The sequence below is a fragment of the Mustela putorius genome, unplaced genomic scaffold, assembly GCF_011764305.1.
Source record: "Mustela putorius furo isolate JIRA1106 unplaced genomic scaffold, ASM1176430v1.1 tig00004007_pilon_pilon_pilon, whole genome shotgun sequence".
NCBI classification, from domain to species: Eukaryota; Metazoa; Chordata; class Mammalia; order Carnivora; family Mustelidae; genus Mustela; species Mustela putorius.
The window spans coordinates 5716656-5734506 of NW_025422145.1; the positions used below are offsets into that span (position 1 = coordinate 5716656).

Consider the following 17851-nt stretch of genomic DNA (forward strand, 5'->3'; position numbering starts at 1 on the left):
GGATATGCGTCCCAATAATCTGAGATGGGAAGGGGCTGACCCCAGTAAGGATGAGTCAGGAACGGCCCGGAGTTGATTACTGCCAGAACTGAGTGATGATGGGGTTTCATTTAATGATTCTCTCCTTTTCCACAAAATGTCCCCCTTTTATTAAAAGGCTGCAAATAATTCATAGTCTGGTGGAATATTCAAAACATGCATAAATAAAAAGACAGGTAAAAAACCTCTAGAAATCGGCAAGAAAACACTTGCAACCCGACAGGAAACAGGAGCAGGCAGCAAATCACAGAGGTGGGAACCGAAATAACGAGCTGGCCAACGGCAAGGTGGTCCGCTTCACTCGCGATGAGAGAAACACAAGTTAAAACCCGCCTCACACCCAGAAGTGTCGGTAGGGATGTCTAAGTGTTGGCAGGAACCCCTGCATGCTGACAGAGGAATCAGAAACAGGTATTTAAAAAGAAAAAACAAAAACAAAAAACAAGTAAAGCTCAGTAACGCTTAAAATACCGTCCCGCGCAGCTCAGCGAGCTCGCCCTCGGGCACAGGTGTCAAGGGAACCACCGTGCAGCGGATGCAGGAAGGGCTAGTACGGGACCGCCACGATGGGCAAGAGACCGGCAGAGCTCGTGCGCTTCCCAAGAGAAACACCGCCCCAGAGACAGCGATGTTCACAGGAGAATTAAAGCTCCATCCCAGCCCCCCGATGCCAAGTGCCAATCCAAGAAGACACAAGCAACCACGGGGCGTGAAAAGAAGGCAGTGAGATGCCATCAGCCAGTTCCGGGTGGGGACATGACCCAGGGTCTCCCACAAGCACGCGGCAAGAAAGAGAGCGGAAGGAGAGCCGGAGGAGGGCGCGACGCACGGACGGAAACATCAGCGAGCGCTCTGCTTTGTGACAGGGGTCGGAGGAGGGAGCAACGGGACATCAGGGGCAGAGGACAAGCTTCAGGAGATGGAGGGGTGATGCGGGTCACACCTAAGGCCACACCACCTCGCACTGAAGACTGGCTAGGATGCTACATTTCAGCCTCTGTTTTACTCAAGTCAGAACAACGTGTTAAAATGAAACACAAAACACAAAAGACATAACCAATGACAACACACGGACCTCACGTGGATCCTAATCTTTAAGAAACTATAAAAAGTTATGGAACAGTAAGAAGTTTGAGCACAGATATCCGATGGTATAAAAGAATGGAGGGTAATGGAGAGATGGTGATATATTTATGGTTTCCTTTTTTTTTTTTTTAAAGATTTTAAGATCTATACAGAGTGGTCTATAGAGGAAGTAACGTCTAGTATCTGAATGAAAACAACACAGAGGGGAGAGGCAGGTGCGGTCACACAAACAAGACAATCACCGAGGACAGCTCTACTTGACGAATCTGCGTAAGATTCTTTCATCTGTGGGCATCTGACACAGCACACAAGAATCCTTCGAAATGAAGAAGGTATTATAAACCCTAGAAGAGGATGAAATGCTCTCAGCATCAGGGCTTGCAAAAGCAAAATTATGTGAACAACCTGACTATCCATTAAAATGGGACTGGGTTTCGCTTATCATGGTACTTCCTTCAAGACGGAACTCAAGAGTCAAGGAACTGAATGAACGAGACCAGACTCCCCCCCCATTCCCCCCCCCCCCCGCCGCCAACCATGGGGGTTTGCCCCGCTGCTCAGGGAACGGCTGGCAATGCCTGGAGACATTCTTGGATGTTGTCACGGCGTGGGATGCTACTGGCCTCTAGTGGGTAGAAATCAGGGGTGCTGCTGAACATCTATAGAAAGCAGAGAACAACCCCAACAAGTGGATGCCTGAAGCTGTGGACGGCCCTGAGCCCTACGTACAACCTGCTTTCTCCTTTATGTGATGCCTATGACAAAGTTTACTTTGTAAATTCGGCACCTAAGAGATCAGCAACAACAGCGAATAGAATAATTTTAACAATATATGTAATGCAAGATGTGAATGCGGCCTGTCTCCAAAATATCTTACTGTCCTCTGTTCTCCATCCTTGCTCGTGGTGATGAGAGAGGACACAACGCCGACATGAGGAGACGGAGGTGAGTGACGGAGGCATTGTCACGCAGCGGTCAGCTAACGATGACCTTCTGACAAGTCGTCAGAAGGAGGGTCATCGGCTTCCAGATCGTGGCAAGTGGAACCACAGATACGGGGGACCAGCCTAAGGGACCCGAAGAATGAAGGGAGCTACAGTGTTAAAATCCTCTACTAGATCTGTGTGAGACAGTCCTCAAACCACAATACTGACTTAAAAACAAGGGTCAGGGAGATACAAACAGGTAGCACTACGTCAGTAACAGTTACAACATGAGTAACCATTACGTTAGTACAGGTTACCCAAAATCCAAGCCTGCTGCTCAGGGAAATTTAAGTAGTGAATATAAAAACAGGAAGGAGAAGGCTATACACAGATTTCAGAATATTGACGATGGGACGTGGTGGGGCATGAAACATCGCAAAGGGGAGGCTCCTAACAGAACTGGTATCGTCGTGTTTGTTCTTCCCGTTCCCGCCCAAAGCAAACCCAGCGCAGAGAAGGTTAATGCATGCAAAATCTGGAAGGTGGGTACCTGACAGCTCACTCTTTCGGTCCCCTTGACATTGCCAGCACTGAGCAAACTTAACAGTGTGACTGCGGAAAACAGGTAGAAGAGCGAGTCGGGGACCTTCCCAGGTGGGAGCACTCACCGGTCCCCGAAGGTCAATGAGCTCCTGCCTCATCTGGGACACGAGGGCCTCCTTGGCCACCAGGGCCCTGTGCAGGCGCTCGTTGAACTCAATCAGCTCGCCGTGCATCTCCGCCACCTGGAACACACAAGCAAAACACGGTGAGGCTCAGAGGACAGACCCGCGCCCCACCCCCAGGCATGGGAGCCACCTTCTCCAGGGCTGCCAGTCATCAGCGAGGCTGCAGGAAGCTGTCCAGGTGGGAGACACAACACTGCTTACCTATGAACTGTGCAAACCTGGCTCTAGGCCAAATATATCTGTGACTGGGTTGATGTGAATACTATAGAACCAATGGTCTGAAGTTCATGGTCAGGAGAGGACCCTACCAGGCCATTTGGGGCCTTCGGTTTTTATCCTTCATGGACACTTCTCTAGCAAAGGCTCTCTTCCTCATCTGAGTTGTGCTTGCCAAGAATTACTCAGCTAATGGCATGCTTCTGTTCCTCAGGACCTCGGTTCTGCAAACTGAGAACACAGAGCCAGAGCCTCATGGCAATGGTGACAGTGATGGTGACAGAGCCTGCTGCAGCGGCATAATGAGCCCTCGGTCACCGCCTCATCTTTGCCAGGGACATCCCTTCCGAGTGCTCCCCGCATCTTCAAGATGCTGCTCCTGAGGCAGGTGCTAGTATTCCTGCCTTACACAAGGGCAACGACGTCAGAGCAGCAGCTAGCTCAAGGTCATACCGCCAATGGAGGGCTGACTCCGGGGACCTGGCTCTCGACCACCGGGCCAGACGTCACAATTCTACCCCTTACACCTTGCCCACGTGCAGCCCGCTCGGGCCTGCCGTAAGCTCTCGAATTTGGGCACATTTATTCAATACTTTTGGCTCATCCGAATGGAATAAGAAGAGGCTGGCATAAAGCAGTCTATCACTGATGTACAAAATGGACCCCAAGTCTTTCCACCTATCAACTTACGGAAAGACCAATGATACCCTATATGGGCAAAACAGAGTAATTTCTCTGATTACATGAGTGATCTTGTTGTGGCTTAAGATCGAATTCGACTACAATTTATTTAAACATTTTGGAGAGATGCGAGATGTCATCTTGCCATGCTCTTCAGGAACCTTGCAAGAATCTTGCTACCATCTTAAAGAGAATCCCTCAAGAATTTAGAGGTCAAGAGAGTCTCCCCAGCCCTGTCCCCGCTGCTTTTCCCAAGAGACCACCTCTCCTTTATATTCTATTTAAGACAAACCTAGTATCAGACGCCTTATAATAAGGACTACATATGAAATCTAAAACATAATGTCAGAATTAAGAAGGGGTATAAGGAGACGTTTTGTGGGAAAAGAAAGGATCATTAACCTAAGTCTTGGGGCCTCAGGAGGAGTAAAGGGGGGGGGCTCCTTTTTTTTTTTTTTTTGATATGTTATATACAAGGTAAAAGGCATAAAAGGAAATACACAAGATATTAACAATAGTCAAGGGACAGATTTTCTTGGCATTTTTTCTACTTTTCCTTACTTTTTAGTTTGCAGATAATGAACACTCTTCCATTTATCAGTGGGTAGAACCACTGGGGCCCTTTAAGGAGTGAAAATTCTTCACCTGAAACTAAAGGCAGCTTTGGTACTATCAGCATAAAATGCACGGGGCTCCCAATCACATCCTGAGGCTTCCTTCAGCTTGCTCTGTGAATCTCCACCCTGTTCGTGGCAGCCCCCCACCCCCCTGCTGCCCACCTCTTTCAAACCCATGTGAAATGCTAAGTGAGACCAAAACAGAAGATCTTCCAAGTACCGTGCAATTAACAACGGCAGAATAAGTCACTGAGTTTTTTACCAGCTTTTGGTACAGACCTCAAATTAATATTTCCCAGTTGTGTTATTCCTTTTGTATTGGAAAAGCTTAAGACGATCTTCTTCGGGTCTTTTGCAAGCAAGTACAATATTCCTAATAAGGCCCATGCGGATCCTTCACACAGAAACCACCCAAATCCGCCATGAGCCTCCCGGGGCAGAGAATCCTTTTACCACACGGCAAGCAGGAAACACACCGCTGCCAGTATTAGTGCTGAATGTCTGCTACTGGACCCCCATGAGACAGAGCTTTCAACAAATGCCACCGGCATTTCCAAAGCAAAGCTAACGGTTTGCTTTGTTTTTGTTTTTCTTTGTTTTGCAGCGGAAGCCAGAGTGTTAAAACGATTTTCCATAAATGCATAAAACATCGAAACATCCCAGCCTGCAATGGTATTTATCATGAGCTGTCAAAACCCTGGTTCTCTTTTGCAGCCAAAGAGTGACTTGACCATGTCCGACAAAGCTTTCCTTTCGCTGGAAAATAGGGGGCTGGGCTGGGGATCCAATGGAAGGGAGGAGATAAATTGATGAAATAATTCCAAGTAACCATTAAAACTGCGATATTCATTGTTACTCAGCGAGGCTCTGAAACTGAGTTTCTAGATTAGATACCCCTACAGACAGCCATTGAGACCAACAGCTTTGATCTTACATAAACCATGCTGAGCTTACTGTTCCTTGAATAACTCCTCCCAAGTCTAGTGTAACCAGAAATGGATTCAAGACTCTGAGAGCCTCAGAAAAGGAAGTAGAGATTATAGAAACAAAGGCAGGCAGCACCACCACTGCTGGCTGGAGATTCTGCTAGGCTCTGGGGGTACTTACAGGTCTCGCCTGACCAGTCTTTGTTTTCAGCAGCCACAGAGAGTCGCAGAGAATGGCACAGACAGACACTACCTACCCTTCAGTCCATTCTCGGCCAAGCAGATGAAGTGATCTTCCCAAAGCAACATCTGGTATCATCACCTGCTGTTTAAAACCTTCACTGCTTCCCACTGTCCTAAGGATAAGTAAAACCCAAACACCCTCGTGATCACCCACCTCTGACCTCATCACCTGCCCCCTGCCCCCGCATGTAAAGTCACTCAGTCACAGGTCTTCTATGTCCCACAAACGTGGTGAGCTCTAGGAGGTCACCCTGAGATGGGGGAGAGAAAGGCATATCCAGCAGAGGAAACTGCAGGTGCAAAGGCCCAGAGGTTGCCGGGGCTGGGGTAGGGGAGCAGCTGAGACAGGCAGTTAAGGGCTCAGATTCTGGTGCAAGATAGGCCTGCACTCGATCACTCAAAGCATGCTCTGGCACCAGTCTCTCAACCTTGGAGAGCCTAGAGCCATTCACCTACAAAAAAGAGATTCAAAACCCTACCTGGGGCACGGGGCCACTGTGCGCCCAACATGAGCGGCCGCACCTGACTGGCTGGGCACTGTGTCTGGGTGTGACAAGTGCTCGGTGAAGGAGAGCTGGGTGTACAGGGTGGGCGGTCACATCAAAGGGGAGTAGAGGACAGGGATGTCTATAGCAGCCAGATGGAAAGGGGCCACAGGTGCCTACCAAATAACTCTGCTGTGGAGACAGACTCATTGTCCCCCAGTGAGGAAATGTCACCAAGAGAGTTGCTAACCATGTGCCAGGCCTGGTTGGGGGTGGGGGAGCAGGGCAGGCAAATCATGGGGTTCAGCTCCTAGAGATCAAACTTAGAGCTTACTGAGAGAGGACATCACGGAAGGCTTCCCCCAGACAGAATACTCAGAGTCCCTCACTTCTCCCCTCAGCCTTGGCAGCTCCCCCCAGCCCCGGCCCCCAGCCCCTCGCATGATGCCCAGGGCCCTTGGGAGAGGCAGCCTCTCCAAGTGCACAGCTCATGACCCTGGTGCTTCTCAGTCACTTTCTGAGTTTGGAGAGAAGACAGTAGACCTCTGACCCTTCTAAGTCACAGGCTGTTTGGCAACATCGATCAAACTTTTAAAATCACTCCCCTGTGACTTGGCAAATCTCTGTTGCGGAATTACCCAGCCCCTCCACTTGCATCCGTGCCCAAAGCACTGGTTTAGCTCCAAATGGCTGGAACGCACCTAAATGCTCAGCCACATGGGATCAGAAAAATTGATCGGACTCACCCCCCTCTCTCCCACCTCTGGCCCGTGGCAGACATCACTAGTCGCTTGCCGCACTCCTTCCTCAAAGATACGCTCAGGCAGCCACTCCCAGGTGATCAGAGACCTGGCCCATGGAGGACATAGACTTGGAATCCCTGGCATAAGCGATGAGGGAAAGCGTCATCGGGAAGGTGACATTTGAGTTGGGCTTTGGAAGACGAAAGCTTTGGAAGTTCAGAAGACTGAGCAATCCATTCCAGCTGGAGCATCAGAGAAGACGATTTCCAAAAATAATGTGGCTGTGAAAAAGGCTTTTAAGTCTGTGAAAATCCCAGGAATTATCATAATTACCTGCCAAATCACGAAAGAATTATAAATTAAAAAAAAAAAAAAAGCCTCTAGCATTTCCTTTGATATCGGAACGTTCTATCTAATCACATTCAAGCAAATCATGCTACTCCCTCCCTCAGCTACCTAATTAGACACTTCCCTGATTAACTAGACCAAGACAAGCCCCAAATTCTAACGGCAAGTGAGGTCCTGCTGGTCACATACCCCAAATCACGCGAGAACATTCACGCCGAGGTCTCGGCATCGTTAAGCCTTATAAAATGCAGAGGCTGCTCTTTGGTGTCACATACGTAAGCTGCAGGGAGGAGTGGAGAACCTCTTCCCGTGATGAGGACACGGCACCAGGGAAAGACTAAGACCCTGTCAGTGCCCATCTTTCTTAATCCACTTCCGGGCACCAACTGCGCTCCAGCCCTTTATTCCCGGGATTCTATCCGTCCACTCACAGGACCCTCACTCGTATCCCTCCCGCAGGCTGGGCCTGTCTCCCTAAGGATGAGCCTTGGGGCTCCGAGGCGCCGGGTTGTGAGACTGAGGTATGGGAGTCAGGAAGTGGCGGGGTGCGATGGCCACGGTCTGTGCTCTCTGCACGCCATCCTGGGCTACGGGAGCAAGCTGAGCCCTTCGGGGGTTAAGGAGATGAGTGTACCCCACAGAGCGAAGGCAAGTAGTGCAGTGTGGACCAGTGGCTCCCCAAAGGAGCTCATCATTGGCCACTTGGAGGGCTTTCGAAAAATACAGATTTCCGGTCCTCACTCTCAAAAGCTGACTCAGTGGGGCAGGGAATCCAAAGAAATGCTTTTAAAAGACCCACTGGCCACGATTCACTTAGATCTGGGAGTCACCTGAACAGACCAAGGGGAAGCATTGCACATGCTAAGCTATGACATGTAGGTAGGCTAGTCCCCAAGTTATGGAAAAGTTATTTGGGTTTTGCAAGTTTGCAAAACAGTGATGTCACAGAAGCTTCTCCACTTGTCAGCTGTCTGCTTCCAACTTCTCACTGAGATGAACAAAGCTACAAGCCAGAGACAAACTACCTCAAGCCACGGGCTGACAACAGACAGCAGCCGTGCGGCGGGGCGCTTGGAACGGTGCGGCCCATCTGCAGCCAGGCTAAGGGGGGGCGGGCGTGCCAAGATGCAGACAGTGGGCGGAGCTACCAATCTGGGACAAAGGACGAACAGGAGTTGACAGTAAATATCTACAAACATTTACCACAATTTCATACTGCTATGAAATCCACGAGTTCCATGGTTTTTGTAGATTTTTTTTTTAATTGTACATGTCAGTCTGCAATGACATGGAAATGTTTTTAAATGTTTTAAATGTTTTAAAAAACCCAGCTCTTCATCGCAGGTAGTTTGAAAGGCATCCATCTACAACACAGATGCTGTATTTGAAACAACGTCTTAGGGTAATTATCAGAAACAGTGACGAATGATGATGAAAAAAGAAAGCCAAAATAGGATTGTTTTAAGACTTGAGAGAATTTTTAAAAAGCGAGATAGCACCGATGCTATCAATATCTGTCCTTCCTTTGGATGGATGTACATCGTGTTCTTGTATAGTGTCAATCTGGACTGGAAAACTAAGACAATTAGGAAAAGTAAGTAAAATACTGAGTATCCACCCCCAGCCCAGGACACACAGGTCTCAGAAGTCCTGGAAAAGTTCTCACGGCCATGGCCCTCTCTGACCCTGGTAGGCTGACCCTGTCCTATGGTTCCTGACCCTGCCCATCTCCCAGGGGAGGAAGGTGAGGTTCGGGGGCTGAGGAAGTCTCAGGCCACAGAGTTCATGAGTGACAGCTGAGATCTGATCCCGGTTTTCCTGGCTCCAAACCCCATACTCTTTCCATCACTCAACCCCTCGGGTGTTGGATAAATCACCCAGCAAGGGAAATACTGGGACCGCTCGGAGTGAGAGGAAGCCTAGGCTCGGAGAGGAAGAGAACAACGGTACTTCCTCTGCCCCAGGGCTGCTCCCCACTCTCCCCAGGAAGCCCTACTGAGGCTCCCCAGCAGGTGAATGCTCTTCCTTTGCCTCATATCACAGCTGAGGGAACGGAGGCCCAGAAAGGCTAAGAAGCACCTTCCCCAGGCCACACTGCAAGCAAGAGTCAAAGTTCCGAGGCCATGTTTCCGACTCTCTACCAGGCCTCTCCACCCACCACCACCAGGATGCTGAGCCGCTGTCTCAACGGCACGGGGCCTGCCAGGGCTGACCAACCTAGGCTCAAGGACTCAGCACTGCCCCAGGCGAGGAACACCAGCACACTCCCTCCCCCACCCCCAGGACAATGCACGGTCACCCATACACTGGTGCACACAGTAACGTACACACACGCCAGGAAAGCGACAGTCACACACACAGGTGCACACACCCCTGAGGACAGGGCAACACTGCAGGTACACAGGTGTGCATGCATGTGAGCAGAGACACACGGACGAAAAGGTCCTGTCAACCCTACAGGGGGCGGCTGCCACCAGTGGGCAGTGGAATACAGCCGTCTGGGCTCCGACTGCTCCCATGGCCCTCAGAGCCTCCACAGGCCCAGCCCCAGGCTGTTTGTACAGACACCCACCTTCAGTCCCCAGAACAAGCAAGAACCTCTGCTAAGGCAGGCCCTACTGTGGCATTCAGGGTCCAAAGGAGAAAAGCCCAGAGAACATTCTGGCAGTATGCAGGCACCAGAAGGGGCCTTCTACAAAGTGGTTTTTGTTTCATGTGAAGACATTTTGGAAACCAGTTTCTAGGTGACAATTTCAATATGAAGACATCCCAAGGAACTGTCAGGTATTACTTCAGGACAGTCATAATCAGGACAGGGTACAGAAAAACAAGGGGTCTGGAGGCCCAATCCAGGATCCGTCTACTCCATGCTGTGTGACCGTGAGTAGGTATTTTCACATCTCTGATTCATACTATCTTCTTTGTCAAATAAGGACACTGTCCCTCATCGTTCAGGTGCGTCATCAGGAGCAAAGAAAGAGTTCGGGAGCTCCCCAGGGCCGACCCTGGTGAACAACCCTTCAGTAACCACGACAAGCCCTTTCTAGGATCAGGCGGCGTTCCAGGACCTCGCCTCATTTCCACATACTACAATCTGGGAAGTACAGCTCTATGCCCATTTCACAGAAGACGACACCAAGGTTCAGAAAGGGCAAGCAATTGTCCAAAGTCTATAAGGAGGGGTGGGGGGGGTCAGTAACCCCAGGAGGGGTGGGGGGGTCAGTAACCCCAAAGCTCATGACCCTGAGCCTCCTGTCTTCCGAGCCTCTCCAGTTTCCTCCTTCCTTCCAGGCAGCTTTTGCTGTGATCCTGCTGGGCAGAGGATGGAGTGGGGTGGGGGGGGGGGTGCTGAGCCCAGGAGCTGCTCAGGCTCCCCACGACCCTCCCCACCCCTGATGAGGCAGCAGCTCTGCGAACACAGGGCTTGTCCCCTTCTACATCACATCATAAAGCTGTCAAGTGACACGCTCAGCCAAAGCCTGAGAAAGACCCATCTTCAGGTGCCACGGAGATAGGGCTTTGTGGGCTCGGAGATAAGTAGAGGCGTGTAAGGCAACCCTGCTGATAAGTTCAACTTGAAAGAGCCTCCCTTAATCGCCTCTGTAGCGCCCCTGTGTTCCGAACTGCCGAGCTTGAGAGAAGTAACACTTGCAAACATTTGGCTGGGATTACGATTTAATGGGGGGAAGAAACACCCAGAACAAACAACAGCTCAATTAATAATGGGATGCCTCTGAGAAACAGATGTTCCGGTAACTGTGACAGCCCCAGCACGGAGCTGCTGGCTCCCAGTCCCCAGTGCTGGTCCTCGGTTCTCCTGACACGTGACCTTTCGGAGAATACACGCGACAAAGCCGTGCAGAAAGGTCACGCCGAGCAGCAGCCGTGAACAGCCTAAATAACACCTTTCCTCTCCTGCCTTTGCTAATGGCCCTTAAAGAGCAAAGGCAGGGTATACAGGAAGCGTGATTATCAAGGTGCACCCAACACCTTCCCAGCGGTTGAGACAAATGAGCAATGACAAGAGAAGAAAAAAAAAGGAAAGAGCGAAACAAAACCCTGAGCTCCAGCCGTCTGTGAAAGACACGTTCACACGAGAGCAACACAGGCGTGAGGCAGCTGTGAGGCTGCCCAGCAGGTCCCGTCACCTGTCCCCCTCCTGCTGGAGCCTCTGCAGGGAGACCGCCCGGCGCGGTGTCCACGTGTGTGCCTGGGGTCAGGAGCCCGCCACCCCCTTCCTAGCAGAGGCTACAGCCAAATCGCTCTTACCTCTCCAGGCCTCAGTTTCTCATCCATAAAATAAGGTTGCTAACAGTATACATCTCACAGGGCTTCTATGAGATCGAAGGGAGTTCAGATGTAAGACATGCTTAGCTCAGAGCACCACGCGCACGAAGAACTCCACACCGTCACAGGCGTTGTGTGCTGTGAACCAGGCGCCAACAGAAGCATCCGTGCCCCCGGCCCTGGACCATGTACAGAGCTGACCTCTCTCAGGTCCGCTCCCTCTCCTCCAACCGGCGAGCCGAGCCTCGGGTCAGAAGCATCCCCATCTCCCACCTGGACAAACCCGACAGCCCCACTGCCTGTCTTGCTCTCCACCCCACTCCCAAGCTGATACTCCCACAGCTCCCCCTCAACGCCCCAACCCAGATCACACGCTGTTCAGCCTGACACCTGTCAACGGCGTTGACAAACACAGTGACACTACATCTGCAAGTGACCTCAAGATGACACGGAGGAGGGGGCAGAGGAGGGCTAGCACACAGAAGGACTGGTGCTGGAGAGGAGCGGGGGGGCAGGACCTGGAATGGGCACAGGGAGAGATAGAACACCATTTTGGTCTACACTGAAATTTCTCCAGAACCCAAAATTTACTAAGAGCGTTCAGCGGCCTCCCGTTCATTTCCCTGACATAGGATTCAAGCAATGGAAGGTGGGGTGAGGTAGAAGGAGGGATGAGGTGGGAAGGGGAGGGGAGGAAACATTTCAAGGGAAAGACTGACACCGACCAAATGGGACTATGGGCTCCTCCTCCAACTCCCTCCCCGCACACACCTCCTAAAACTCCATCTACCCTTCAAAGCTTAACTCCAATCTCAGTCTACCACCCTCCCCAGCTCCTGTGATCCATTCATACATCGTCTCCATAAAGGATGAATCAGCAGTAGCTACAGCAGCTGCTGTTTTCTGAACACTTAATAAAGATCAAACATCTGCAGGGCCACAGATAGAGGATCTTTTGCACAAATGATTATTTGTGCAAAAGGTGTGCAGTCTGGGTAGTTACAGCCTCACAGGGCCTAAGCTCAGTGAGTGGGGCATGGATTGGATACAGCTCTTACTGGACAGTGAGTCTTATGCAGTGAACAACCTGCACAACTGTACATAGTGGCCTTACACATTCTGCCAGGTGCTACCGTTGTTCCCATTTCACAGGGGAGGAAGATGAGAGCCGAAGAATCTAGAATTCTTGCCCACAATCACCGAGAGGTTATTGCGATAGCTAACACACAGAACCACATTCTTTTCGTTACACAGAGCTCCCGCAGAAGGTGGTGTGGCCATGCCATGGCCAGCCTTCGTGCACCCAGCAGACAAGGCTGTCTCCCACACAGTTCACAGTCCTGGAACCAAGCACAGGATCTCACCCATCTCCACATATCTTACTTGCTATCCCTGCCAAGGTCAGCAACAAAACCTGACACTTCCGGGCTTTTCTTTGCCGGATCAGTTACAGGAGGGTCAATGGTAGCGGGGAGGACAAAGTCTCCCTTCTGCTAACACGGGAGATAATGCAGTTTACCGGGCGTCACACAATGGTTGTAATTATAACCCATTACGAGTACAACACACTGTGTTTGGCTGAGCTTGTGAAAATGGGTCACGAATTACTTTAGAAAGCTTTGCTGGCCTCTCCTTTCAAAAGCATCACTAGTATAGGCTGGCTCACGGAGACTATTGATTCCGAGGATCGCAGAGTGGGAAGGCAGCGGGACGGTGGCCTCACCCACCTCCCAGCACAGAAAGCTTCCCCAGCCCGCAGGGAGTGCAGGGAAGGCAGTGGAGGAGGAGAAGGGGAAGCCCTCGTCAGGAGGAGGGAGCATCTACCGGGCACGTGCTCTGCGCCAACCCAGTTCTCAGCATTACCCACCATCACCGGCTCATGCGCGGGGAGCACGGGAAGCCCAGACACAGCACAGTCCCTTCTTTGAAAACCCCTCTGCTGGAGCTGAGAACGCTCGGACTCATCCATTCGACAGGTTTCCGCGGCGCATCTACCCTCCCCCAAGGCCTGTAACTCAGCACTGCAGATACAGCGGCCCACCAAAAGGATAAAACCCCCGCGCGGGGGGATTCCGCATGGCAGCTACCGTCCCCAGAACCGGTGAGCACCCGGACGCTTACAGGGGCTAAGTGCTCGTCAAGACCGACCAACAGAGAACTTGGGATCCGAGCTCAGAGCCGGTGCTCCTCACTACCACGGGGTACGTACACTCTCTCGCAGCTCCGGGGTCAGTGTTCTACAAAGATCCTCCTGAGGTCCGGTGTGCGTCCCTCCATTTGCATCTCTGGCCCTTCGTGGGTGTGCCAGGTGCTGTCCTGGGTGCTGAGCATCAGCAGGGACCCTCAGGGAGCTCCCTGTCTCCGCGGGACTCGGACTCCGACAGTCCCCACACAGTGTGGCCAGTGGTGCAGCGGGAACAAGGAGGGGAGGCCCGACTCAGCCCGGGCCCAGCGGAGCATTCCAGAAGTTCCGCCAAGCTGAAGCTTGTAGGGTGGGAGGAGGTAGGGAGCAGAAGGCAGGAAAACCAGGTAAAACCCAGGCCCCACCGCCAAGCCCCTGCACCCTGCACTCGGTCTCCTCAGCTGCGGAGTGGCCATCTGTCACAGAGCACGCAGGGCTGCTAGGACAACCTAGCAGGACAGGAACAGACTTCAGAGCACCCACGGTGGCACGCGGAGGTGCTCACCAGGGGACAGCTGCTTCTTATTCCACAGAACTGGTCGCCAGACCCAGGAAGCTATAGAATACCCCGTACCCAACACCCGCTCCCCATTCCAGAGGTTTCTTCAGAAATTATTTCACCCTGGAGTGTTGCTTTTACATTTATTGTGCAGTGCTGGAAAGCACAGAATTTCATATAAAGATGTAAATTCTGAAATTATATGGCTCTTTGTCATATTCCAATGTCTTCTAGAAGGGAAGGGAGACCAGCATGCATTCTTAATCATGCTCCATCAGAAGGAATACAGAGACCTCCTGAATATTTCAGACATGGCTCAATATATTATGCCCAAGTTTCAAAACAAAGACAGTAAATGAAAAACATTACATTTTATGAGCATCAAAAAAATGTTTTTCTCCCCAGAGAGTCCCTTTCTCATACCGCACAGCACTCGCCTCAAACAAGAGGGGCCCCCTTCGGGTAACCATTGCCCTGCCGAGCAGTGAGCTGGGGACACAGACACCTGTATGGAAGGAAGGTCAGGCTCACGTTGAAGGAGGCAGTGTGGAATAGTGGTTTGGAGGATGTACTTGGAGCTGGACATCCAGGATGGGGAACCCCATCTGCCAGTGACTTGCCAGGTGACCTTGGACAAGTCACTCAGCTTCTCTGGGCCTCAACTTCTGCATCATTAAAATGCTGACCAAAAAGCACTTATGTCCCAGGGCCACTAGGACCGGAGCTCCTACACAATGAGGGCTCAATCGCCAGTGCCCCAACTAGGATTCTGACTCTTGTAGCTCCTGGTCACACACGAAAATGTGTGTACTGGTAACATTTCTTGAGGTCCCAGGGTCATCAGGATACAAAAACAGGGTAGAATGGTTTAGAAAACAAACCAACAGAAAGCATGCAATTTAGAGGCAGACAGACTGGGTCTGATCCTGGGGCCACACTAGGCGAACAGAAGCAGCTATCATTTCTCCCCAGTGCTGAACATTTCTAAGTCCCACTGCTGAAGCTGAACTCTCTTTCCTGCAAGGGGCACGGTGCCATGCCACCAGGACACTGTGGGCCTGCACCAAGAACACAGTCCGGCCCGCGGCAGCGCGGTGCACACATCACTCTCTCCTCTTCCTCGCACAGAGGGCCAAGGACGTAACTTTTCCTCTGGGTCACTGCAGCCCCACGACAGATTTAGTGAGGATAAATGCAACAGTAGCACAGCGGTTCCCCACAATCAACCCCTACAGAGGGGTCATCAAATGCGACTTCCCTCTGCCTTCTAGGACTCAAGCAATCAGTCACCCAGTGAGAGCACGCCCACGTCCCCCAAATCTGGCAGAAGTAAAAGGGAGTTCATGTGTTCAGCACACCTATGCAGCTGGGGGCGAGGAGAGGCTAAGGACTCCAATATCTCTCCCTCCTGGCAGAAAGCACGGGTCTGGTCGTGGACTGAAGTCACAAGCCCACAGCTGCGCTGGCCCTGACATGGGAACGACACAGAGACAAAGGAGTCCTTGTGGCCGAGACAGGAGCACTCACCCTTCTGATCCCTCGTGTCTCCTGTTCCCTGTGCTCAGCAGGGCACAGGCACCTGGCTGCTTTGGCCAGTGGGCGCCAGGCAGAAGTGACAGATGTCACTCCCGAGTCTCAGCAAGGGGCTCTGCCCTGGGCTCCTGCAGCTGTCTCTGCCCCCACCACACTAAGCTCCAAGGCCACGTTCTCCCTGAGGTGCCTGCATAACAGGTCGGCCCAGGTTCTCGAGTGACTACTGGCCGGAGGCCACTCCCACCCTTGGCCCTGGGCAGCTCATGCCGGACACACAGCATGGGAAACAACTTTCACTGTGTTACCCCACTGGGACTGGGGGTGCTGGTCAGTGCAGTAGAGCCAAGCCCATCCTGACATATACCATCCTTCAGCGAAACAACCCTGTATCTCCTGGTCTTTCTCACCAAGGGCCTGGAAGTCTGCAGAATGGCACAGAGCCTGGAGAAGTTTGGGACAGGCTGTCTTACCAAATCCATGGGAAGGAGCGATCACATTCCCCGTTCATCAAAGAGGAAACTAGACTCAGACAAGTTCAACCACGTGTTCAAGGCCATACAAATCAAGTGGTGAGGCCACAGTTTGAACACACATCTCCCCTCCCCAAGGTCTCTGTTGTGTCTGCTTCACGGGCCCAGCAAGTGTTTTCCATCACTGTCTCACATACTGTCAGGGGGGCCCTGAACGCAATGCAGGTCCTCCGTGGGCTCCACTGAGCACTGGAACCGCAGGCTGGACACGTCTCATGCTCCACGGTCCAAGGCCCATTACCAACATCCCTCCACTGCAATACTCACCTCTCTTTGAGACACGGTCTCGTCTTCTAGGTAAGGAAACGGAGGCTTATGGAGACTACAGGCAGAGCTGTACAGGGATGTGGACACAGATGGGGAGAGGGCACGGGTTCCTTTAACGGAGGGCAAGAAAGATATTCCCCACAAACAGCTATGGAATGGGAGATTCAGCAACACTCTTTACTGGAGGATCCCTGGCCCTCAAGGGCCCACACAGTCAGGGTCACCTAAAATCACACTCTGAGACACATTCCTTCCTCGAGGAGGGAGAGGGGCTGTGGGGAGATAACCCCTTCTGGGCCCTCCCAACTGTGCGGGGGCATCAAGCCTCTCATCTCTTGGGCACCAGGAACCTGGGATGACAGCAGCTGCCATGTCCCCCTGTCGTCACTCATTATCAGGTGGATCCAAGATCACGTCCACCAAAACTCCAGATTCAAACCCAGATCTGTCCAGTTTCAAATGATGCTCTTCCCACTCTGCCTCCCACAGATGCTCTGTGCTTACAGAGCATCTACTAGGTGCCAAGCACTGTCTTAGACACTGGGGACACAGCAGTGAAAAGACTGCCCCCAAATCTGTTGCCCACGAGCTTGCCTCCCAGGGCCCACGGTTACAAGCACTTACTGACCACGAGACAGTGTGTCTGTGCCCTGTCATGGGGAATGGAGCTACAAACAAGAGATCCAGCTCCCAGCGGGATCCTGCAGGGTCCTGACTGCATATCGGAGGCAATGAGCAGGTCTCCCGGCTGCCAGACTCTGTTCCTCATAGTGATCCCAGAAAAGGAGAAGGACACGGAGGTGACACAGAAAAGCAGCAGCAGCAGCAGCAGCAGCAGCAAACACTTTCTGGCTAAGAAATCAAGCTGATCATTACATCTTAGATTAAAAAGTTCTTTCAAAAGCGATCATCTCCAATATTCCGCATTTAATGCTCGAAGACCTCTTGCCAGAGGCCCTCATGTTGAAATGGTCCCTGGTTTTCTCTACCCAGAATCCACTCCCTTCTTCTTCAGCCAACGGAACCCTGTGTTTTCTTGGAAAACTACCCTTCTTCCGCTGTGAGCTCAAGTAGCTTTGGGCAGCTGACCATACACCCCTGGTCCCAGTCAGCATTTGCCCCAACAGTACCCATCAGTAAGTATCACTCCCTTGCCCACGGTGATTGCTTCAGGGATAGTGGGAGGCTCAATTCTAAGAATCTTAGAGATAGATAATGGAAAAAAAAAAAAAAGCTCATCATCAGAATTGCTAGGCTCACGGGTTGTAAGCTGGACGTGCCAGAAACCAAATGAGAGCGAGCGAGTGAGCCTGCGTGAGTGCAAACACCATAGAGAAGAAAACAAAGACAAGCAAGAGAAGAAGAGCACACCCACATTTGATCATTTGACTGGACACTGCCTGGTCCAAGGTCAGATGAACCCCTGGGTGGGCACCTAAGGTTTCCATGAACCGCAAGACTTCACCTTCTGTTAAAACCCAGTTTGTACTGGGCTTTCTGCCTGTTAGAGTCCTG

The 17851-nt window shown here is 51.6% G+C and overlaps 1 protein-coding gene across 5 annotated transcripts in view; it reads right to left on the reverse strand.

Annotated features, from left to right (window-relative positions):
* The window catches only part of SNX29 (sorting nexin 29), a 476556-nt gene that overhangs the window by 162002 nt on the left and 296703 nt on the right, over positions 1-17851 (reverse strand). For all 5 annotated transcript variants that reach the window (XM_045072007.1, XM_045072011.1, XM_045072010.1 and 2 more), the window contains one exon: positions 2720-2836. In XM_045072007.1, the coding sequence (XP_044927942.1) occupies positions 2720-2836 (117 nt within the window). The remainder of the gene's footprint in view (positions 1-2719; positions 2837-17851) is intronic.